Source organism: Mobula hypostoma, chromosome 18 (genome assembly GCF_963921235.1).
Source record: "Mobula hypostoma chromosome 18, sMobHyp1.1, whole genome shotgun sequence".
NCBI lineage: Eukaryota > Metazoa > Chordata > Chondrichthyes > Myliobatiformes > Myliobatidae > Mobula > Mobula hypostoma.
Window position 1 is genome coordinate 45,844,727 of NC_086114.1, and position 25,053 is coordinate 45,869,779.

Sequence of the window (25,053 nt, forward strand, 5' to 3'; positions counted from 1 at the left end):
TTGTTGTATCAGGATAGATTGAGTCAACTAAGCCTGTATTCTCCGGAGTTTATAAGAATGTGAAGTGATCTAACTGTTAATTAAAAGAAATTCCTACAGGACTTGACAGACAAGATGCAGCAAGGATTTTTCTCCTGACTGAGGCTATCAGAATTTAGGGAACATGGTGTTAAATTAAAGAGTAAGCCATTTAGGACTGAGATGAGGAGAGATTTATTCATTCAGACGGTGGCAAATATTTGGAATTCTCCACCACAAGATGGGGTGGGGGAAGGTTATTGAAGCTGTCATTGCATTCTTTAATACTAGAGATCAATAGATTTCAGGATATAAAGAGAGTCAAGGCATGTAGCCTGAGAGGCAGAAAAATATATGGAGACAGAAGATCAATCATAATCTTCTGAAAGGGCGCAGCAGGCTCAAAGCGCTAGATGGTAGCATGTTTGCTGTCTCACCACTCCAAGGATGAAGGTTCAGTCCTGAACTTGGGTTCTGTCTGTGTGGAGTTTGCACATTCTCTCTGTGAGTATGCTGAGAACAGGTGTACACCCAAGGGCCAAATAGTCCCATTCTGAGTCCACTGCTCCTAATTCTTTTGTCCTTATTAAAGCTAACAGACAACTTTCTCACAGCATTAAAAGAATAATCTTGAGTTCTGGAAATGTTCCCCATCCACTTATGTTTGCTCTTCAATAGAAAGCTGAGAGTGATGAAAAATTCTGCTCTAACAAATTGATAAACTTGTAAAGAGCAACAACTTGCACAACCCTCTGTACAAATTTGTATGAGATGTTAGATCATGCTAATCTAAGAGGAACAGACACCTTAAGGCCATTCCCGCAGGCCCAAAAGGATGTCCAAAGAATTAGTGGCAGTGAGGGAGGAAGATGCCCATTGGGTAGATAACTGAAGTTTCGTAAACTGATTGGTCTAAAGTGATCCGCAATAATCAGACTTTCTACCGACAGAGCTCGTTGTAATTGGTCACTGGTGATATTACTTCAATTTAATTGGCGATTTTTCCCCACTGCTCACGGTTGATTGGTTCTTTTCTGAGCCTGTGCGTTGCTTTCCCTCTTTGTTCCGGCTAATGGCGGCCCATCGCTCGACGACCGGAGCAGCCGGTGGTGGGGAGGCGCTGCCCAGCACCCAGTGGTCGTTGAAGCGGTACGCGCGGTTCCTTGCATCGGGTGGAGCGCCGAACTCTTGGGAGGTAAGGGAGGGACGAAGGAGAAAGTACTCAGACACCGGGAGCGGGTAATGGTGCTGTTGGATGACGGAGGTCGGGAGCGGGGAATGGAGCTGCTGGATGACGGAGGTCGGGAGCGGCTGGTTGACCGGGGGCCGCTGAATGACGGGCGTTGGGAGAGAGCAGCTCGGGCGGCCTGCTGATTGGGGAGGTGCGGGGGAGGATGGATGGCCTCTCCCTTCGTGAATGGCGGCGATGGATTTTGGGGCAATATGGCGGCCGGGCGACCGCGGGGGGGGGGGGGCGGGAATAGGGTGGCCAAGTGATGGGCGTCGATGGTTTGGGGTTAGGGATGGCCTGGTGATGATGACGGGCGACAGTGCCTTGGTGGATGGGTGATGGTGATGATGGCTTGGGAAATGGGGTGGCCGGCTTATGGTGACGGGCAGCGATGGCCTGGTGTATGGGGTGATCGGGTGACGGGCAGGTGAGGTGGAAGGTGTGTTGCCCGGGTGACGAGCGTTTTGCGGGGGGGGGGGAAGAAGGGAGCGATGGAGTGGCCTTGGGTGTGGTGTGGTTCAGAGGGTTTAGTTGATAGTGGGATTGCATTGTGTTGGTGGCTGGTTATTAGGGGGGAAAAACATGCCGAGGGAATTATCGGGCTCTCTCTCCCCCTTATTTGTGATATTCACTGGGAGATTTGCAGATGAAGGGCCCAAAGTGTTGTTGAGGACCTCTATCCACTATTGCTTTGACTCACTACCATTTGAAAGGAGGTATAGAAACATTTAGACTAGGACTGACAGACTGGGTAACAGCTTCTTCCCTGAGGTTGTGAGACTGATGGATACCCTGTCATCACCGGGGTCTAATCATTATAACAACGAGCTAATTACTATACTGTTAACTGTTTACCTGTGCTGCACTTCACTACATGTATTTTGAGTTATTGTATTATTTAATATTTTTGTATAATATTTTATAATAGTATATTAATATAGAATATAATTTTTAAATAGTTTATTTTATAATATAATATTTTTGTTTGTGCTGTGGGTGATGTATTTATGTGTGGTGCGCCATGGTCTGGAAGAATGTTTTGCTTGATTGTATACTGTATCTGTGAAGTCGGATGTCAGTGAACTTAAACTTGTTTGAGATTATGATATGAGACTAGGAAGGTGGGTGGCTCTGGACTTTGCCAATTTATATTCGTTTGTCCCCAGTTTCTGCTTCCAATCTTATTTCAAGTGGAAGTGAGTGTGGCAGAGATAATCCAGAATTTTGTTTGGAGAGATTTTGCATTCTTGTTCCATTAAAATCTCCAATTTGCCTAAATTTGCAGCGTACACCAGCCAGTTAAAAATACTCAGCTCATTAATGTTATAAGCGTTTCAGTGTGCTGTAATGAGGACAGATGGCAAGTGTGCTTCTGACTGGTTTGAAAGTTCTGGGGAAATTTCAGGAAGTGGTTGTAAGATCTTTCTGGCATTATCTGATTGATGTGAGTTGGTATGTTTTGCAGTGGGCAACTGATGGTGGAATTCGAAGGAATGTAATGTAGCAGGAAGCAGCAAGGTATTCTGAGAAACACGGTGGAACATTTCCAGCCTCAGTTGGTTTTGTTGGAGTATACTAATGCAGGCACTGACAACATGTATGAAACTACTGAAATGTTAGAGGATAGGTCTTTAATTGCTATGTAAATATTTTAATATTAATACAAGTAATTAGATTTTGTTTTACTGTCAGGTTTTTGAATCCAGTCCAGAGAAGGGGTTTCTCTCCTTGATTATTGTGCAGTCAGGGCATTTTCTTATCTCTCAAGGTGGGACAACCTTGCTGGTAAGTATGGCTAAACATATTTCGGATTTTTTTTTCACTTCTAGATATCATTGATACGTTGCATTTAAGATTCGATCAACTGCGGCTGCACCAAGAAGGGCTAATTAAGTGGTCAATGGAAACTTATAACCTATGAAATAAAAATCTTGTTCTGTAAATGTAAAATGCTCATGATTGGGAGAAATGCAGTTGAGAATTCAGAATAAAGTTGCTTAGACACACATTTTGTGTTCAAGAATGTACTTCGTTAATATTTATCTCTAACCTGAAAATCTACCAAAATATGAGATAGGAGAGGATCTATTGTGATCTCCCAATGTGTGGAACAAGCTTAGAAGAATGAAGAAACCATCAAATAACAGTTTTGCTCTTCTCCAGCCCTTATACTGTTTCTATCTATCACCTCAGTTTCTTGTATCTTTCAGAATTAATTTATTATTACTGTCTTATATATTTTGAATTTTGTTTGCAGCAGTATAGTGCAAAAATAGAAAATTACTATAATTACAAAATACATACAAAAAAGGAATAATGAAGTAGTCATCATGGACTGTTCAAAAATCTGATGGCTATAAAGATGATGTTTCTGAATCATTGAGTATGGGCCTTCAGGTTCCTGTATCTCCTCCCTGATGGTAATAATGAGAAGAGGGCATGTCCAGGACAGTCAATTTCCTTGGTGATAGATGGTGCCTTCGTAAGTCACCACTCCTTGAATGTGTCCTTGATGGTGGGAAGGGTTGTGCCTGTGATGGAGCTGGATGAGTACAACTGTCTATAGGTGCTAACCATCCTGAGCATTGGAGGCACAATAGCAGGTTTCAGTGCAACCAGTGGGAATGCTGTCTACTATACATCTATAAAAATTTGCCAAAAGCCTTTGACATGTGAATTCTCCTCAAACTCTTAATGAAGTAGAGTTGCTGGCATTTCTTAGTAATTGCATCAATGTGTTGGGCCAAGGATAGATCCTCAGATGTTGACAACCAGCAGTTAAAGCTGCTCACTTTTTCCTCCCTGACCCCTTCCATCATCCCGTGATGACTGAAATCCACAGTTAATTCCCACTGTCCCTCCTCACCTGCCAATCACACCACCTCAGCTGGATCCCTGCACTTGCTCCTCCCCTTCCCACCACATTTTTATACTGGCCATCTACTCTCTTTCTTTCCAGTCCTGATGAAGGGCCTTGACCCAAAACATTAACTGTCCATTTCCTTCCTTAGTTGCTGACTGACCTGATGAATTCCTCCACCATTTTGTTTGTTGCTGCAGATTTCTAGCATCAGCAGTCTCTTGTTTCCAATCATTTTAATGAGGATATGTGGACTGGTCTATGTCTATGTCACATTTGATCCTTATAGAAAGTGAAGAACTATCCTGAAAATGGAAGTTATAAATTATGAAGAAAAGAGTACCTTTGCTATATTTCATTGCAAGTAATTATGAATATTTGCAAAACAAATGAACATCACTCATCCAGTATAACAACAATGCAACAATCAAGTATAAAAACATTGAGTATAAGACAATATTAATACATTTGAAAACACTTCAAAACATTTACTTCACTTTCAAGAGTTTTTCTTTAATTTTTTAACATATGTAACAAATGGCTGGTATTTAAGGACTTTTTTGTCTTTTGTATGTTACAGATGTTAGAAATGGTATTTCAACAGGCTGCAGAGAATCTGGAAGAGCAACCTATAGGTCAGCAATACAGCATCTAAAGAGTTTGATGCTGCCTTTCAAACCAGTCATGACTAAATTACACCAGTCTGTCGGTTGTAGTTTGAATTCTTACTGCCCAATTTGCTTTATCAGTGCCTGTTTAGGAGAGTACTCACAGTTCTTCTGTTCACATTTGTAAGTTTCCAACTTGGGTGTAGTGAGAAGAAAGAATCCTCTATATTTTTAAGCAGAAACAAATACATACGTCAGATTCATAAACTCCTTGAACAAGATTTGGCACTACTTAAGATATTCAGTCAATTGCACTTCAAGCAGTCTCTGTACTTCTCAGAAATCAGGTTTTAGATTTGTGTTGCCAGGTTAACATCATTGCATGTAGAAATCGTATTGGGAAAGGTTATTGCATCCAGCTACAGTTGATGAGTTCTCACCTGGGTGTTGAATACATTAGGTGCACAGTGCTATTTTGTATAAAGTGCACTATTGTGCTGAGTGACTTGTTGCCAGAGAGCCCTATTCCATGCTGCACTTTTTCATGCTGCATTTTCTCCAACACACTTTCAGCAAATTTCTCCACCTGCTTGCACATGGCCATCTTGTTTCACCAGGACTAGTCGGAATTAGATCTCCTAATAGCCTTGGTCTAGCTTGGACCAGTGTACTGAGTTCTAGGAGATAAGATGAAAACCTTTGACAACAAAGCAACGTATGGCTTTGAGAATGGCATCAGGGCACTCTGGTAAAACAGGTCAGTAGTTTTGTGCTTGAGTTTATACTTTGCACAAAGGAAGATAGCTGTGGCTATAGAAGGTTAATCATCTCAGCCCTAGTCTCGGGATATCACTGTTAGACTTCATTAGGGCATTGTCCTTCATTGATGTCCTTTCTGCCATCATAGACACACAAATGAGAAGTTCCACTGATTACAAAATTTCAGTTCCATTTGCAACTCCTCAGCAACCAAAATATGCAATGTCTGTACACAAATAGACATGGACAAGAATCAGGCATGAGCAGAAAAGTGACAAGTAATATACCTGGCAATTTTGGTAGTTGGGTAACCTGCTGTAGATTTGTCAATCAATAGCATCACTCTACCATTAATATTGTAAGGGATGGCAAGTACTTGCCTCCTGACATGCACAAGACATTTCTACATCTTCAAGGCACAAATCAGCAGTGATCTGAAATGCCTTCCACTTACATGAAGGGGTGTTATTCCACTAATTCCATCCAGGACAAAGTAACCTGTTTGATTAGCAGCCTATCAACAATCGTATGTCTACTGTACCTCCACTACGTACTGGCCACAGTGTGCACTATATTCAAAATTTTCTGCAGTTATGAATCTAGGCTCCTTAAAATGCACATCATAAATGTGCAGCTTTTCTCTAAAAAGGACAAGTAGCAGTCGCTTTGGAACGTCACCACCTGCAAGTATCCCTCCAAGTTGAGCATCATTCTGACTTGGAACTACATATTGCCTTTTATTAAGTATTACTGGACCTGAATCCTGCAAAGGTCACTCCAATAATGCTCTTGATGTGCCTTCAACAAAAAGACAATAGATATTCAAGCAAGTAGCCTACCAACACCTTTTCAATGGCAACTGGGATGAGGGGAGCAATAAATATCGGCCTTGCTGGTATTGTCCAAATCCCAGAAATGAATGTTTTAAAAAGTGTGAAGGTTCATGTTTTAAGTGTGAAGCCAAACTTCAATTGATAATAGAGCATAAGCCTTAAACCATCAAGTAAATGGATATAATTTTTTGCATTCCACACGCTAATCTCCAAGTGCAGTTGCAATGATTAGAATGCACAGAACTCACACCAACGACTGTGGATTTAACATCATTGACAATAAAGTTAGTTCAGCTGCTTTAAATAATCCAAAAATGAAGTGTGTGAGGAATAAATTGTTGGTTGTAAATCTTTGGCATTCTCTATTCCTGAAACTAAAGAGCAGGAGTTCCCAACCTGGGATCTATGGACCCCCTCAGTTAATGGTAAGGCTCCATGGCATAGAAAAAGGTTGCTATAGAGGCTGATTGATTGAAGGACAGACAAATCTTTAGATTTTAGCGAGAGGTCAGGAAAATGGAGTTGAGACATGGTCAGTTCAACCACAAATTACTGAAGGGTTAAAAGGGCTATAAAACCTATTTTTCATGTTCTTGGCTACTGGATCTTGTGTGATTTGCATGCACGAGTTGAAAATTTGTCACTTCAGGATCAGCCTTTTTTTTGCCCCCCATGTGGTCTGAAAACTTATCTTTATTCTGTTTTTGAATATATGTGTATGTACTGGGGGAAAATAGTCATTATCAGAATAAGCTGTATTCTGATTTAATATGCATTTATTCCCTATTTTTAATCAAAATAAGAATTGTCACAGCCTCATGGGCAATTTGAACTGGTTTCTGAAGCAAAATGCTTTTATATGTACTCGAGGTCTGTACTGCAACAGACTGATTCTTAGCACTGCTAATAGTAATGGTAATGATAATGGGAATTTATCATTGTTTCTGAAGTTTAAACCAGGGTATAATGTATGAATCAAAGGTAGAGAATGCTTGGAACAATCAGTAAGTCAAATAAGTGACATTATAGATCAAGGGCCCTTCATCAGAGCTGAAAAAGTGAGAAGATAGCCATGTTTCAAGTTGCAGAGAGAGAGACTGGAAAGAAAAGGGGAAAAAAATTGGTCTTTCACTTTTCAGTCTGATGAAGGGTCTTTGACCCAAACACTAACTCTGTTTCTCTAGTTGCTGTTGCTGCTTTGCCTGATGAATGCTCACAGCATGTTTTGCTTTTTTGATTTGTATTTCCAGCACCTGTGGTATTTTGCTCCAATCACCACAAATGGAAATACCTCATCACATAATAAATGTTGCTTTTAAATGGTAAACTGGGACACTATTTTCTGTATTCTGAGTGATAACCTAGCTGATGGGTTTATTCTCAAGTTATCATTCACAACTAATTAAGGTTAATTATTAATTTTGCAAAGGCTAACTATTACTTGCTAGTGAAAGTACTGCCTTTGGTGCACAAGAGACTGGCTGCTAATGAAAACTAGGCTATGCTTGAAGAGGTGAAAATAGTGGGAAAATTGGAACTAAAGCATTAATTTTATTTGATCTATAATGCTACATGAGCTGTAACAAATAAGGTATGCTAAAATGTGCATTGCATTGTAGCATATGCAATATGTGCTCCAGGTTAATTATTCAGGGTAAGTACATCTTCTCATTTAGTTCAGGTGCCTGTCAAAAGAGATAATGTTCTTGCTAAGAACATTAAATCCCAGATTCAACTTCAGATACTGTTCTGTGTTGAGAAATCCATGATCTGTCATGGCTAATAGCTTTTAAAGTAACTCCTTGGCACTTGCATTTTACTTCAAGTGTCAATATTAATGATTGTGTGTGATCTCAGTGGTCAGTTTTCCAAATCAATTTCTAATATATAATGAAACTTTCAAGTGAACATAATAAATTACCTGTGTTTGTGTCCTCCAAAATATTTGGAAAAAAAATCATGCATATGGTTTTTGTGGGAGTTGTTTGCGAAGTTAGGAATTTTAGATAATGGCAGTGAATGAATGTTGTCAATGAAAATTCCTTCAAAACTTTGGAATGCGGGTTATTTCCTGGGGATTTAGTGCCTTTCAAACTTGTTTTCTGAAGTATTAATTATTTTATTTTTTATTTAGAGATACAGCATGCTGATATCCCAATAAGCCCACACCACCCAGTTACGCCCATATGACCAATTAACCCACTAATCCATGCGTCTTTGGTATGTGGAGGGAAGCTACAGCACCCAGAGGAAACCCACAGTCATGGAGAATGTACAAACTCCTTATAGATAGTGGCAGAATTAAACTAGGGTCACTGGCTCCATAATGGTGTCAGCTAACAGCTATGCTACTGTGCCACGTTAATTACTAATGCTAATTTTTTTTTGAGCACCTTGTCTACTTGAGGCCTTTACTTGACTATTTCTAGGAGGTCTTCTGAATTTTCCATAAAGAGTGATACAAAATATCTACGTCTAATTTTTCTGTCACCACCTTATTCCCAATATACCCTTGCCCGTCTCAGTTTGTCAGGGATCCACATTAACTTATAACAGTCTTCACCTTTTATCTACCTATGGAAGCTCTTACAGTCTGTTTTGATGTTTCTTGCTAGCCTCAGTCCGTTGCTGAGTTTCAATTTTTTACTAATCTGCTAGCTTACTTTCTCCAAAATCATGCCATTATCATTGGTTTAATGCTTTCTTTAAATTTATTTGCTGAATACTTCGTGGTGGATTGTTTTTGCCTTAAAAAATGCATATTGATTGTAAACTCTATCTAATGTATGTTTATTGGCATACCTTTTAATGTTTGTTCTTAAATTTACCTACTCGTGCCTTATGGTTTTATAGTTTGAGCCCCAAATTTCCCAATGAACCAAATTGGTCTCGATTTTTATCTGTAATTCCTCCAATGACCAGTGTTCCCTAAAGGCCACTTGGCAACCAAATCATCAATTAACCCTTTCTCACATAACCAATACTAGACTTAAAATAAGTTCTTCCCTGTTGGATACTTCACACACTAATGTAGATAACTATCTCTTAAGTACTTCACAAATTCATCTTCAACACATTTGGTTTGACAAGTCAATATGTAGATTAAATCCCCTCCGGATGTTGTATTACCCTTATTACATATGCCTCTAATTTGCTGGCTTATGCAATACTCTTCTTTTCCAGTACTGCCTAGGGGCCTACTTGCAACTTCCACCACTCTCTAACATTGCAAAACTACGTCAACTGCTTGACTTTTCTGAGCTATAATCTTATCTCTTGTTGACCTTTATATCATTCTATAATGTCAAAGGCACTGCCTTCTCCTTTTCTATTTTGCCTGCTTCTGCTGTTGGATGAGTTGCCTGGAATATTTAAATCTTGGAGATTTTGTTATAGCCACTATCTTTTAATTTATCTAGTCATGAATGTTGCATGCAATTCAGATAAGCTTTTGATATTATTTTCTTTTTACCATTTTCTCTGCTCTGTGTCCTATTCAAAGTGTCACACTTGGACTATTGTTTCCAAATTTGCAGTCCTACTTAATGGATTTGTCGTTTCCCTTAACTTACTAAGTTTACCTCACTTGAATCATTTCCCCCATCTCTTTTTAGACTGGTGGCATATTTAGTATTTAAGTTCAGTGATTTTGTAACCAAAGTTATTTTAGTAAGATTGTTCCCAATGGAACATGTACTGTCTCTAATGCTGGTACTCTCTGAATTGAAGCTGTTTCTCTGCCCTCCCCCCCCCCCCCCCAATCCTCTGAGTGATACTCAGTTCTTGGATTTTTCCTCTGCCAATTTGTATGTGACTCTGGTAGTAGTCCAGTGGTTATTACTGTTGTAGGTTTGCTTTATAATTTGGACTTTAATTCATATTTCTTCCAACAGAGACTCCTACTTTGTTTAATCTATGTCATTGGTCTCCATATGGACCTTAACAATGGTTCTTGCCCTTGCTTCATGTTCAAATGAAAATCTTAGTTTGCCCTACTGACAAACTGAATGTGGCTATACAGCAGCTTTAAAATTTGATCCTGCTGGTTTTGTACTTTGGTATATTTCTGCTACATTTATGGATATGTAAATCAAGTTTGGCAATTTAGTTGAATAACAGTTCCACATTTTTGCATCAAATCCCCTAAGAATGAATTTTGCCAATTTCTGCCACATTCATGAGAAGGTATCTATTTTCAAGTGTTTTCATATTATTGGAAGATTGTGAGAAAATCATTAGCTCAGTATAAAAGATGGAACTTCTTAAAACTTATGGTTTTGTGTTCATGTGATAAGTTAACATGCAAATGCTCAGTCTTAGAACTCTTAAAAGCCCATCTCTGATACTGTTTGCAAATGATATTTGGATTCTTAGTTGGTTCAATGCTGCTAACTAAGGGGAATGGGAGCAAAAGGGGTTGGATAGGCAAGGGAGTGGAGATACAGTTGCCTTTCCAAATCTGTTGGTAATTTTGTTGATAAGAATGCATATTGAATATCACAGGAAAAAAGATAGAGTTAAGTTGTGTTCCATGGTAAAAGCCTGGTGGTAGTTACTTACCTAAAACAATAACATTTTATCTAGTTGTTTTACAACAGGAAAATGACCTAAGGTACAATACAAAAATTATTGAAAAGAATTTGATGACAGGTCACATGTAGGGGTCTTCTGGGACAGGAGACAAAGTTTGTTCTATATGTTTTGAGACTAGTCTTAATGAAAAGAGGCAACATTTATGGAAGAAATTTTAGAACTTGACTTCAGAGTCTTTGCCAGCAATGTTGAGTACTTAAATTGTAAGGTGATCATGACATTAAAGTTTGTAGAGGGTTGTAGGTAGATAGCAGTTTTAGAAACCTAAAATCATGGAGGGAATAATATGGTTTGCTGACACTGGTGAAGTAACATCTAACATAACATAAGAATTTGTTGCATGAAAGTGCCATCCGAGCCTGCTCTGCCATCCATCAAGACTTTGACTGATTTAGTTTAGCCTTATTTGTTTGCACATTTTCCCTATATCCCATGGCTCTTGTAATATCCAGAAATCTTATCAATCTCTTGTTTTGATTGAAATTCCATATCCTTCTTGGATAGTAAATTCCAAAGATTCAGCACGCTGTGATAGAAGAAATATCTACTTATACAAGTCCTAAATGGTTTATTGCAAATTCTGAGATTCTGATGGCAGGGGAAAGGTCTTCCATGCTTCTATGCAATAAGTCTTCATCAAAATTTTTGTACTTTTCAGCAAAATAGTTCCTCATTCTTCAGAACTCCAATCAAGTCTGCTCAATCTTTCTTTGTATGGCAAAGGCCATCCAAGAAAACAGACTGAATAATTTTTGATGCACCTGTTGACCAAAACTGTAATTAATACTTGAAATGTAGGTCTTACAAAGTTCCAGTACAATAATGGTAAAGCTACTTATGAACTTTAAGCTCCCATGTGCCTTCTGTTCCTCATGCAGTCAAGGGCAGCGTTCCTTTGTCTTTTCTAATCACTTGATATGGTAAAATCTGTGTTTCTAGAATAAGGAAAGATGTTATCCCTGGGTAGGGTTTGCTCTCCTTTCTGGATTGTCAGTCCAGGTTTACCGATCAATTGCCATGTCATCCCTACTTTGTCATATTTCTTTATGACATAGGAGGACCCTGTTCAACCCATTGAGTCTCTGCCAGTTTCCAGAGTAATATTGTCAGTTCCATTCCTTCACTTAATGTCCTATTATATATTCTCTCACATCTTGCTTAATATCCTGCCCATTAGGGGTAATTTGCAGTGATCAATTAACCTGCCACCCTGGATGCAGAGCACCTGGGGACAAGGACAAAATTGCAAGCTCACATAGAAAGCATGAGTACGCCTGCAGGAAAAAGAATCTCAGGGTTGTACGTGGCAACATGTATGTAGTCTGATGTATTTTACTTTGAACCTGGGGTCAGAATAAAAACCAGGTCACTGGAAATGAGAGACAGTTGTACTACCTTAACACTTGGCAACACCTATTTTTAACCCATCATTGGAGCTAATTGCTATTACTGATCACTGTTTGGAATATCACATTCACATGAATTATACCAAGATACTCACACAAGGCTCCATTTACTTATGTGGAATCAAATTTTGGAAATGGAATTCAAAACCCACATACCCTCCATTGGACTTCTAACATAAAAAATAGCTTCCCTTCCGTTGACTCTGCTTACACTTCCTACTTACTGCCTTAGGAAAGCAGCCAGTGTACTTAAGAATTCTTCCGTGCTGGTCATTCTCTTTTCTTCACACCCGCCCCCCACCACTTTCATCAGGCAGAAGATACAAAAGCTTCAAAACATTCACCAACAGGCTGAAGAAGAGCTTCTATTCCACTGTTAAAAGGCTCTTGAATGGACCTTTTCTATAAAAAAGATTAACTCCCCTTGATCTCTCAATCTATTTCATCATGGCCTTTGCACTTTGTCTTTGCATCGCACTTTTTCAGTAAATAGCACTATATTCTACATTCTCTTACTGCTTTTCATTTTGTGCTACTACTATGTATTTGTGTTTGAAAGGATCTGTCTGGATGGCATGTAAAACAAAGTTTTTCACTAAATCTCAGTACAGTGAATTCTATTTAATTGCATCATTACATTTTGGCTCAATTAAGTGGCTGCCCCAATTAGTCAAAGTTTCATGGAAACAGTTTAAAAGGTATTTTAAAAAGACAAACTGAGTAATAAATTATGTATTTAAATGAAAATTCCAACACAGCCATTAGTTCTACAATACTATAAAACTGCATTAGTTCCTAATAGTTATTGACAGAGGAATTCATCCAGTATATGCAATGAGCAAAATCGGAGCACATACGTAGTGCAGATAATGGACTGCCTTCATACAATGCTATCAATGATTGCACCCTCCAAATCTTCATGCTCATCGCAATATTCAAGGTGACTGGTGTGTTCAAATTTTTTGTAGTGCCTTACATGTTGAAGTAGTGAAATCGTTTCATTTTCACTCTTGATTGTTTCTGGCATCTCCAGGCTTGACTGCTTGAAACCTCAGTGAGCAAAACAGTTCGGAATTGTCTTGCTGCTTTTCTCGCGTCACAGAAATTGCTGCTTTTTGAACGCAAAACACACACAACTGGCACTATTTAAAAACTTAATTCTAAGGATGGTGTAGTGTCTAAAGGCCACACAGGTGTGTGCAACTGATCCTAGTTAGAACTTGTTTGGCAACAGTCTCCCGCCCCTATTAAGCAGCATAGTGACCCAAATAAACAAAGGGAATCCCAGAAATTTTCTTAATGTCCCAATAAGCAGCTGCCCCAATTAACTGAACTACTTAACTGGAATTGACTGTATATACAGTGATAACCAGATATTTGAATGGAGGGATATGGACCATGTGCAGACAAGTGTGATCAGTTTAAATTGACATTATGGTCAGCGCAAACATGTTTCCTATGCTGTACTGTTCTTTATTTTTATCTGGTTAAGTGGCAGTCAAAGGGGAGATGGTGGATATTTGAGAGAGTAAAACAGGGCTACGGGAAAATAAGAGAAGGGTTAATGGACTCGTAAGATTGCACTGCTGAATGGACCTGGTGGGCTCGGTGGCTTTCTGTATTATGAGTAATGTAGGGTCCTGATTAATGGAAATAGCCTAATCAATCTTCCTGCTGTGGTGTAGATCAGTACTGGAAGAAAGGATAATAAATGTGCCAGTAATATCCACATCTATGGGTAAATAAAATGTCAGGTCACACTGCAAGCAGGTTTGGTTGCACAAACTGACTGCGCTGCTGACTACCTTACATTTAAAGAATGGCTATTGCAGTGAAATTGTCATTATTATTCCTACCAAAGTGTTAATATTTTCGCATAACATGGAAAAAGTTAGTGAAATTGTCATTATTATTCCTACCAAAGTGTTAATATTTTCGCATAACATGGAAAAAGTTAGTTGTAGAAAATGTGTAAAGTTGAATTTTAAAGGTATCATTTTATCCTCATTAAAGTAATACTTTTCTCTTAAGTAGTCTCTGCTCTGTAAGAGATTGTCAAATATTTCTTAAAATTATAGATTTGTAATTAGAGCAGAGGTAATTATATCCTCTATCACTTATGATTTTTTTTAAACTGCCTCTTATGTATGATCTAGATGGTAGTTCCAGAAATTCAATATTGATAGTTAAATAAATATTACTTAATTGCTTTCACTGATATATCAGTCTTTTGCTATCACACGCTGCTCTTTATAATGTGCTCTCTTTGAAAACAAGCTGCAGTAACATAAACTGTACATTTAATATAGCAAGGGGAGGGGTATAGCAATGACGACTTGTGTGTCCATCTAATGCCCTCTGCTGTGTAGTGATGTAATTACATCAATAACTTCTTTTCACCTAGTGCAAAACCTGAACAAATTAGGGGAAGACTTCTACTTTCACACTTCAGGCATTTTCAAGTTATTTCAATCATCTTGGGCATGCCTAATTATTGAATTGTTTGCCTCAAATTTTGAGATGCAAAAATAAGAGGCAATTTATAAGATGAACAGGTACAAACCGTTCCTACTGGTGGAATGATTCAGTATAAAACAAGAGCATAACCATAACTTTTGAATTGGACAATTTATGAGAAGATATTTTACGTGCAAACAGTGTAATCTAGGGCTTCCTTCCATAAGATATGGATACTGTACATAAAATTTCCATTAACTCTGGTTGAGTATGGATTATGGTGCAGATATAAGAGGAACTGATGTATAGATCAGCCAGGATGTAATTCAGTCCCAATCTTTCAACCAATGGTTAAAAACTCTATTTCATTATATTCTTGACAACTCATGAAGTACTCATCACGTGTTACAACAAAAATAGTGGAATGCCATGTATGCTCAGCAAGTTCACACAAGCTGCACTCTTATAATGACTAGATAATCTGTCTTTAGTAATATTGATAGAAGAGCAAATATTGATTTGGACACCAGTGACAGTACTGTATTCCTAGTCTTATAATTATTGCCTGGGATCTTTTACATCCACTTGAGGAAAGATAATTTAGCAATTCAACTGAAAGCTAACACTTCCCTCAATGTTAGAATTTATACTCCCACTCTTACTAATTCAAAGATGTAGGACTTGCTGAAAGTTCACAACAATACATCAAAATATGAGGACTAAAGAACAATAATAAAGTAATAGTATACTAACAGCAGTTGCTGCATTCAGAAATGGACACCTGGAATGGGTTGCCAGCTGGAATGATGGAGGCAAAGCCCTGGCAGAAGTAAATATAGACAACAATGGGTAGCACTCGGCTTTTTGCAGCTGGATGAACTGAAGTGGGTCAGTTGGTCTTCCTCAACCATAATTATCTTGTCATCTTTGATAAATTACAGTGGTGGATAATTATTCTGCCACCATTGGTTGAAATTGTTCAAATGTAACAGGAAAAAGTGGTAACAAACTCAAATGTAAATGAATGTGACTTGATATTCTGAGTAGAAGTGAGAGACATGAAACAGCACTTGGAAATAAATTTATAGATGGAATCTTTTTCATGTCTGTATGCTGATGGAAAGAAACTTTTTCACGCTATCTTGAAAGTTTCTTCCCACGGCAGTTAATCTGACCAGCCATTTAGTTAATAACCCTCCTCTGCCATCTATCAATTAACCTCGTCACTGCACTGCATTGTAAAGACTTAAAACCACTTTTTATAATCCTATTTACCTTGTAGGTCATGCTGGTGTTTATGCATATTTTATTCCATATCTATATTTTAACCTCTAACTTTATTTTTTGTATATTTTTTGCACGCTGTTCCATGACTAATGCACCTCAGCATATGCCTAATATGTGTAAATGTATATCGCAAGTAAAGTTGATACTTGGTGATTTTACTGAAACACAATAGTCTGTATGGGTTGGGATGTTAATTTTAAGTATGCTATTTATGTAGGAACCAGAGTTCTACACTCTGCAGGACTTTTTTCAAATTTCCTAAGTCCTGAAAATTTGCATGGCTAGGAAACCATGTTATTAATAAAGTATAAATTTAAAGGAAGTAATTGAAGATCTGGAATGGATGCAACCAATGAGTGGCATGGTAGTGTAGAGAACAGCGTAATGCTGTTACAGCACTGGGTTCAATTCCTAATGTCTATAGGGAGTTTTTAATGTTCTCATGAGCATGAGAGTTTTCTCTGTGTTGCTTTGCTTTCCTCCCAAATTCCAAAGATGTATGGGTTAGTAGGTTAATTGGTCACATGGGTGGAATTGGGCATTGTGGGCTTGTTAGTCAGGAAGAACCTGTTACTGTGTTGTATCTCTAAATAAAAATGATAGTCCTAAAATATGATTAATGGCCAACTTAAAAAAAAAAAAATCTTGTGCTTTCTGGTTTTGGTTATTACACACAGTACTTTGTTTTCTTACTTTGTAAGAAATGATAACAGTGGTGAAATTTTGTGTGGAGTTGAGTGGGTGAAGCGGTCCCGACCCTCCAAGCAGACCATTGTCTTTGTCAGAGCTGGGGAGCAGCCAACACCTGCCAAAAGGACCTCTGCAGGCATTCTGACCTCTGCAAGGGACTGGCAGCTGTTGGTGGACCTCGAAGGGCAGCTGAAGTTCCCCAACCATATCGCAGCCACCACCCTGCGACCAGACATTGTCCTAGTGTCTGAGTCTACTAAGCAAGTGGTGCTGCTGGAGCTGACAGTCCCATGGGAAGATAGCTTGGAGGAGGCCTTTGAAAGGAAGCTCTCCAAGTACGCAGGACTGGTCAGCAACTGTCAGCAGGCTGGATGGCGAGCGAGGTGTCTCCCAGTGGAGGTTGGTTGTAGGGGATTCATAGCCCGTTCTTTAGTTAGAGCCTTCAGCATTTTGGGCATCGAGGGAGAGAGGAAGAGGAGAGCCATCCGCAGTACCACTGATGCAGCAGAGAGGGCCTCAAGATGGCTGTGGCTCAAAAGAGGGGAACCATGGTGTCATAAGTAGCTAGCCATCTGGACACAAGCTGAGGTCTGATCAGCCCTGGCTGGGTCACCTGGAGGAGGTTGTATGATGTTGAAAGACCTGAAACACCCGATGATTCCAGGAACATCACTGAAGATGTGTCATAGAAACATAGAAAATAGGTGCAGGAGTTGGCCATTCGGCCCTTCGAGCCTGCACCGCCATTTATTATGATCATGGCTGATCATCCAACTCAGAACCCCGCCCCAGCCTTCCTTCCATACCCCCTGACCCCTGTAGCCACAAGGGCCATATCTAACTCCCTCTTAAATATAGCCAATGAACTGGCCTCAACTGTTTCCTGTGGCAGAGAATTCCACAGATTCACCACGCTCTGTGTGAAGAAGTTTTTCCTAATCTCGGTCCTAAAAGGCTTCCCCTCTATCCTCAAACTGTGGCCCCTCGTTCTGGACTTCCCAACATCGGGAACAATCTTCCTGCATCTAGCCTGTCCAATCCCTTTAGGATCTTATACGTTTCAATCAGATCCCCCCTCAATCTTCTAAATTCCAACGAGTACAAGCCCAGTTCATCCAGTCTTTCTTCATATGAAAGTCCTGCCATCCCAGGAATCAATCTGGTGAACCTTCTTTGTACTCCCTCTATGGCAAGGATGTCTTTCCTCAGATTAGGGGACCAAAACTGCACACAATACTCCAGGTGTGTTCTCACCAAGGCCTTGTACAACTGCAGTAGTACCTCCCTGCTCCTGTACTCGAATCCTCTCGCTATAAATGCCAGCATACCATTCGCCTTTTTCACCGCCTGCTGTACCTGCATGCCCACTTTCAATGACTGGTGTATAATGACACCCAGGTCTCGTTGCACCTCCCCTTTTCCTAATCGGCCACCATTCAGATAATAATCTGTTTTCCTATTTTTGCCACCAAAGTGGATAACTTCACATTTATCCACATTAATTTGCATCTGCCATGAGTTTGCCCACTCACCCAACCTATCCAAGTCACCATGCATCCTCTTAGCATCCTCCTCACAGCTAACACTGCCACCCAGCATCAGTAGATGTATGTACACAGCTAAGTGATAAAATTATTTATCTCTGATCCGTTGTGCTATTGTTTTAACGTAGTCTGTGCTTTGTGTTTCATAAATGCACAGAAACTTCTTCCAGAATTATATTTGCAGATATGCACATGAGGAGCAAAATGAGGATGAAGTTGAGTTCTGTGGTGGGAAATCTGAGCTACTTTGCAAAGCCTACCTGTTATAGGATCCTCTGTAGGTCACCTCTGTACAAGCTAGAACACCTCAAGCAAATTAGAGAGATACATCATTCTACTGACTGCAGCTGGCTCTTTTATCCAGAGTGCAGTGCAGAAGTTCATTTCTCTGCTTTATCAGTCCTTTCAAAATGATAAATGTATTGTGCAACCTGGTAGCACATTGATGTACAATACATGTGACAGAATTCACAATTGCATTTTGAATGGTTGAAAACTTTCTTCACCCTTCTACTTTGGAACTACAGTCATTCAGGTGACATTTGAGTGTTTCAGAAAAGATCCAGACAGGGATATATGGCACTAATAAGTTTTTTTGCATCTGCTATTGTCCATGTGTTGAGGCAGTCAGTGGTTCAATTGATAGATATCTGTTAAAATGAAATGACAAAAAGGCACCACCGTGCTAAATGGTGGCCCTGTGATTTATTTTAATATATTGATTTAGAAGTTCAGTAGATTCCAGTTAATCAAGGCAGCCACTTAATTGAGAAATAACTGGTATGTCCTTTGTTTACTTGGGGTAGTATGCTGCTCGGTTTGGGCAGGACACTTGCTGAACAGTTTCTAACTAATGTCAGAACAGTTTTTAAATAATGACAATTGTGTGTGCTTGTTTTCAAAAAGTGTGATTTTTGTCACTGGAAGTTGATAAGAAATAAGTAGTAAGACAACTTGGAACTGATTTGTGCACTGTGGTTTCAAGCATCCAGGCTTGGAGATGCCAGAAACGACTGAGAATGAAAATCAAATGACTTCACTACTTCAAGTTGGGAACTGCAAAGAATTTGAGGATATTGACACTCATCTTGAATGTTGCAATGAAAATGTAGATTTGGAGGATGCAATTGTTGAAATCAATGTATGAAGGCAGTCCAATATCTGCACTAAGTGTCTATGCTAATTTTGTTAGTTTGCAGTCAATCAAAAGAACACTGCAGCATGTTAGTTACCCATGATGACAGTAAAACTTGTATGGAAGAGTTTCTAAAGTGGAAAAGGTGTTGCACTGAAACAGTTCCCATTCTCTCAGACCTTGTACGTCTGGGTCCAGTGGTATAAATAGTCATCATAAACTAGGATCTGTGCCTTATCATGCACTTCATTCTCCACAAAGTTTTGCAGAATCTCCTTCATGGCTGTTGGATCTCACTGTTGATTTCATCCGTCCTCCCTACTGGAGCTGACTTCAGTTGCTTGGACAGGTTTGTCCCTGTTTCAGTGGGGTATGAGGTCACCGGCTGCCCTCACCTGGTTTAATTTGCATGGCAAAACAGTCAACAGTGGTGTGGCTGCTGTTTCATGCAAACAGCTACTTGGAGCCACAGGTGAGAGCTGGATGTATGGTGGGGACCAAAGGTGATTGAGCTATCCCAGAGTAGACATGACAAACCCCTTCATAAGAGGTGCCACCTTCCCTTGACACCCCATACATGGCAGCGTATGCTGGATAAATTCCTCTGTCAATAAAAAATGCCACTTATCCTTCAATGCTTTCTTCCTACCCTTTTAATATCCCTTTTGTATATTAACTCACTCTTGTAATATATAACAAAAATCCACTCAAAAAAACTACAATAACAACTCCAATTAATGATCAAACCAATGTTACATGCAATCTGTTAGCATTTGTTTCTTTATTTAAAAATCATGTGGATGAGTTTACAATTTCTATTGGTCTAAGGGCTTACAGCTAAAGTGTCACCTTTTCAAAGATATGCACATTTACTAAGAGATCTCCACCCTTTCTAAATTGCACACTCTGGAATAAATCACCGGTCTCAGCAGGAATAGTATGCTTAATAAAGGATTGGTAAACCCCTTGTGCTCTCATTGCTTCTATTTGTAAATGGGAATCTTGAAAGCTTTTATGAATAAATTCACTATGGCACAGAGGCTTATTCCTATCCCTTAGATGTTGATTCAGTTGGATTTCCTTTTGACAATCGAAGTTTTATGGTTACCGTATATACTAAGGTGAACTCTATTGTACTTGGTGAATTTGAATTCTGTTCTCTGGCTTTGTATTTCAGTATATTTCTGCAAATGAGTGTTAATTCTTGCTGGGCTGAGTGTGTTTAAACTTATTTCATACTGTACAATTGGCTGAGAAAGGAAACTTGTATTCCTGGCCAGGATTGCATTCAAAGAACGAGTTGAAATATAATTCTGGTTTACTGTGTTACACAGTGGCCCACCTGAGGCCTGCTTTTTTTCCAGGAAGGATTTTCTCTAATTGAAGCTCATAAGTGGTGGAAGGCAGTACGTAGAGCAGATTGTGTGCTCTTTGGATCTAAAGTGAAGGTAAGAAGTTGTAACTTTATTTAGGACTAGAACATGTTCTACTTGTTAATTTTGGTTAATATCTCTCTGTGGATACCACTTTTTAGTGAAGAGGCTTGTGAGTTCCTGAGATCCAGAGAATGATGCACCCTGGAGCTCAACTCCTGCTAGGGTCTCCCATGATGGTAAAATCAAGGGGGAGGTTCCAGATGAAGAGCAATCCAGCCAGTACCTCAACAGTGAAGCCGATGGAAGATGGTGACACATAATGGCAGTGAGGGTGGAAGAAGGCTGCAGCAGTGAAGGGTTTCCAGTTGTCTTACATTCCATGCCATTGGAACCTGCCCAATCTGTCAAGAACCATGTGGTGGCTGCACATAAATCAGACTACCCACATTAAACAAAGTCATGCACAAGCATTCTCCATTAAGGGAATAACCCCTTCGGAGAACATCATACTCAACTCAAGTGATCGCACTACTACAAGTTTGCTTAATTACTATAATTTTCATTTACTGGTAAGATACTAAATTGACTGCAATGTAATGACAATCAGAAGTGAAGTACAAATTGTTTACACTGTGTATTTGTAATTACTTTAATATTGTCACATGTACTGAGGTGCAGTGAAAATGTTGTTTTGCATGCTGTCCAGACAAATCAATCCAAATATAAGTACACTGAGGTAGTACAAAAGCAAAAATCATAACAATGGAGCGCATAGTTACAATTACGGAGAAAATGCAGTACAAGTTAACAAATATGTTGCATGGGTCTTGAGGTAAATTATGAGATCAAGAACTCAAATTTGTGCAAGAGGTCTGTTCAGGAGTCTTGTAATAGCAGGATTAAAAGCTGCTGTCGAGTCTGGTGGTATGAATTTTTAAGCTTTTGTACTTTCTGCCCATGGAAGGGGCGAGAAGAGAGAATGACTAGGTTGGGAGGCAGCATTGATTATATTAACTGCCTTCCCGAGGTGCAGGAGAAGCTGGTTTTTGTGATTGTTACATTTTTACATTCACAGCTCTGCAATTTCTTATGGTCTTAGGCAGAACAGTTGTCATTACCAAGTTCGTGATCTATCAGGACAGGATGCTTTCTGTGGTGCATTGATAATAATTGGTGAGGGTCATCAGGGACATGCCAAATTTCCTATGCTTTGAGGAAGTAGAAGTGCTTGTTTGCCTCTTTAATCATGGCATTTGCATAATTGGATAGGTGATATTTATGACTTGGAACTTAAGTTATAAACCACCTACATCCGAGCACCATTGGTGCAGACAGGAATATGTACTACTTCCCATTTCCTGAAGTCGGCGACCAACTCCTTTGTTTTGCTGCCATTGAGGGGAGGTTGTTATTATGACACAATACCACTAGGCTCTCGTGAATAAATTACAATCCAGTTGTGTTTTTTTTCTCTAGCCTTCAGTCCTTCAATGGAAATCATCCCAGTTTTTGAAATTCTCCCTCATAATCAACTTTCCCTCCCCAGTATAATTCTATCAAAAATAATTGTTTGCAACATCTTTGTACAGCTGACAAATAATATCGAGCTTCCATTTACATGGCAGAGAAATTGAAATCTTGATGAGGAATTAAAGCAATTTGGGAGTTCGTGCTGTGATATCTAAGAACAGAAGTTTACAAAAGATTGTCTTTCAATCTATAAACCTTACAGATTCTAAATACATTTTGATTCTAAGAAGTTTTGACAGTTCATGTGGAGCGAGTCAGAATTACTTATTCAACAAATTTGAAAAGTGGAAAAAGCGCATTTGTAATCATCTTTGTTTCCTTTTTTCCCTCGTATAGAATGAAAGCCGTATGTTTCGAGTGCAGTTCAGTGGTGATTCATATGAACAAGCTATGGAGCACTGCTCTAACTGTATGCAAAAACTACTTGTCTATATACATGTACAAAATCCTGAAGGAAATAATGTGAATCGAGCTCTATTATTGAGCCAGCCAACTAGCAACCAGTCTGAAAGTCTGGAGTTAGAGGTAAGATAACAGGGATAAAGTGACACCTATTACCCAGTTTGTTTTGATTTTATTGTGAAGTCCTCATCTGAGACCTGTTTAACAGTGTAATGTTGATATGCTATCAAAATATTCCCAGTCTTTCCTCTCAATAATACGAATGCCTTGTACCTGTGAAATCTCATGCAGCACTGACAAGCAGCTTATCTGCAAGTGGTGTTACAGAATAGGCTGCATTAAAAGCTGCACAGTGTGAGAAACATCACTATTTGTGGTGGTGTTAGTGAGCAAGCCCAGCTGTCATGTTGTTAAGCCTCTGAAACTGCACCTCAACAGAAGTATGCCATTGCTGGATATCCTCTACAAGTATTTCTCATGAAAAGTATACAACAGTGAAGACTAGAGGTTATTTCCACATATAGGCATTTTTTCCAGTGCATTTGTGACTGAAATAATTAGTTATCTGCAAAACTGAAATCGGGGACACACGGAGGCCTCTTCAATGGCTAGAGTGAGATATGCCATAAAGGAAATTAGTTGTTATCGGAAACTAGCCGTCACAGCACCAGTGCATCACTGGAGGAATTCCTCGGCGATCAATAGCTGCTTCATTAATGGCCTCCTGTCATAAGGTTAATTTTGGTCTGTTTGTTGACACTTTAACAGTTCTTGGCTCCATTTATGTGCCTTTGATAATGAAGCAACCCATGTCACTCTACTCCAGGATCTGGTTAATATCCAGATTTTGGTTGAAAAGTAACAGGTATTTTTTTCAACACAAGGGACAAATAATGGTTAGCTTGAGCTGACTAATTATGCCCTAATATCACCTTGACAGGTTAAATGTTAAATTGTATCTGATGCTTTTATTATAAAACATTTTGGTCAGTTTTGCCACATTAAGGATGCTAGAGAAATTGCTGCTGTTTGTGGCACAATCAAGGGAAGAAAATGTGGCTTCAACAGTCTGCCAACAGCAATAATTCATGTATGAGTAGAGGTTGGGGCAGCACAGTTTAACAACAATATTCAAACTTTCTCTAAGCAATGTTGAGAAAATCCAGATAGAGGATACCAGTTCAACTCATTGAATGACAGAAGTGATTCAGGGAGTAAATGGTCCGTTACTGCTTCCATAGTCCTCTGTGCTGTATCCCTATTTTTCTTTTTTTACCTCCAGATTGGATTGGAGGATTTGTTTTTGGTATATATTGGAAGGCTGTGAGTTTTAAACATGGCCCAGACTGCACAAAATCTACCCTGTAATTCTGGGAGAGCTGTGCCACATTCCAGGTGGTGCTGTCTTTAAGCTGAATTAGACTAAGGCTTTGCCTTCACTTTTATGTGCAAACAAATAACCCATGGTGATATTTTGAAGAAAAGTTCAGGGGTTCTTCCCAATATTCTGGTCAGTGAATTTGCAATAAATGTCAAGCTCCAACCACTTTTATTTACTCCATATGAGATCAAGAAATAGCCGAGACAGCAAAGGCAGTGGCAAAGGGCGACATTGTGTAGTACTAAATACCTTGTTCCAGAATAAGCTGTACCTAAGCCAGGCTGTTGCAGTGCAGTTACAATGCAAGCATCAACCGAACAACATGGAAGATTGCCTGGCTGTGCCTTGACAAGACTTTTCCATTCAGGTTAAGTACCACCCAGTGAGTCTACATCAGTCATGAGCAAAATGAAGGGAGACATCCTTGGCAGAGCTATCTGTTGACATCTGCTATCAGATGTCCATTTCACATTTTGTATAGACTGTTTCAGCTCCAGACAGCACAGCTATGATTCAAACTTGGACTAAACTGTTGATTTTCTACCTTCAACTTCAAGGCAGTATTTGACTGGGCATCAAGCTCTGATACAAATAATGTCAATAGGCATGAAGGGGAGATAGACCTTCATAAAATGGAGAATGGATATGGTCACAGTCACAGACAATTGTGCCACTTCCAGGATATCACTAGAGGAGTGGCCTAGGCCTAACCATTGATAGATCAGGAAGATGACCTTCCTCCGTTATACTTCCTGAAGTGGAATCTTCAGCAAACATCTTCACAACAGTCAATTCCAGTCAGTAAATGAAGCAGTTCATGCTTGTAGATAACAGGATGTAGACAACATTTAGATATTGGTGGGCAAATAGTAGGTGATATTCATGCCACAACTTCTAGGATATGTCTGTATTAAATAACCCAAAGCATTCAGTAGCATTACTG

General features: G+C 39.3%; 1 protein-coding gene across 1 annotated transcript in view; it reads left to right on the forward strand.

Moving 5' to 3' along the window:
- The first annotated feature begins 1,090 nt into the window (after positions 1-1,090).
- rec114 (REC114 meiotic recombination protein) overlaps positions 1,091-25,053 on the forward strand; it is a 51,473-nt gene continuing 27,510 nt past the window's right edge. The window contains exons 1-4 of the mRNA XM_063070215.1: positions 1,091-1,213; positions 2,942-3,034; positions 20,786-20,869; positions 22,664-22,852. Of these exons, the coding sequence (XP_062926285.1) occupies positions 1,091-1,213; positions 2,942-3,034; positions 20,786-20,869; positions 22,664-22,852 (489 nt within the window). The remainder of the gene's footprint in view (positions 1,214-2,941; positions 3,035-20,785; positions 20,870-22,663; positions 22,853-25,053) is intronic.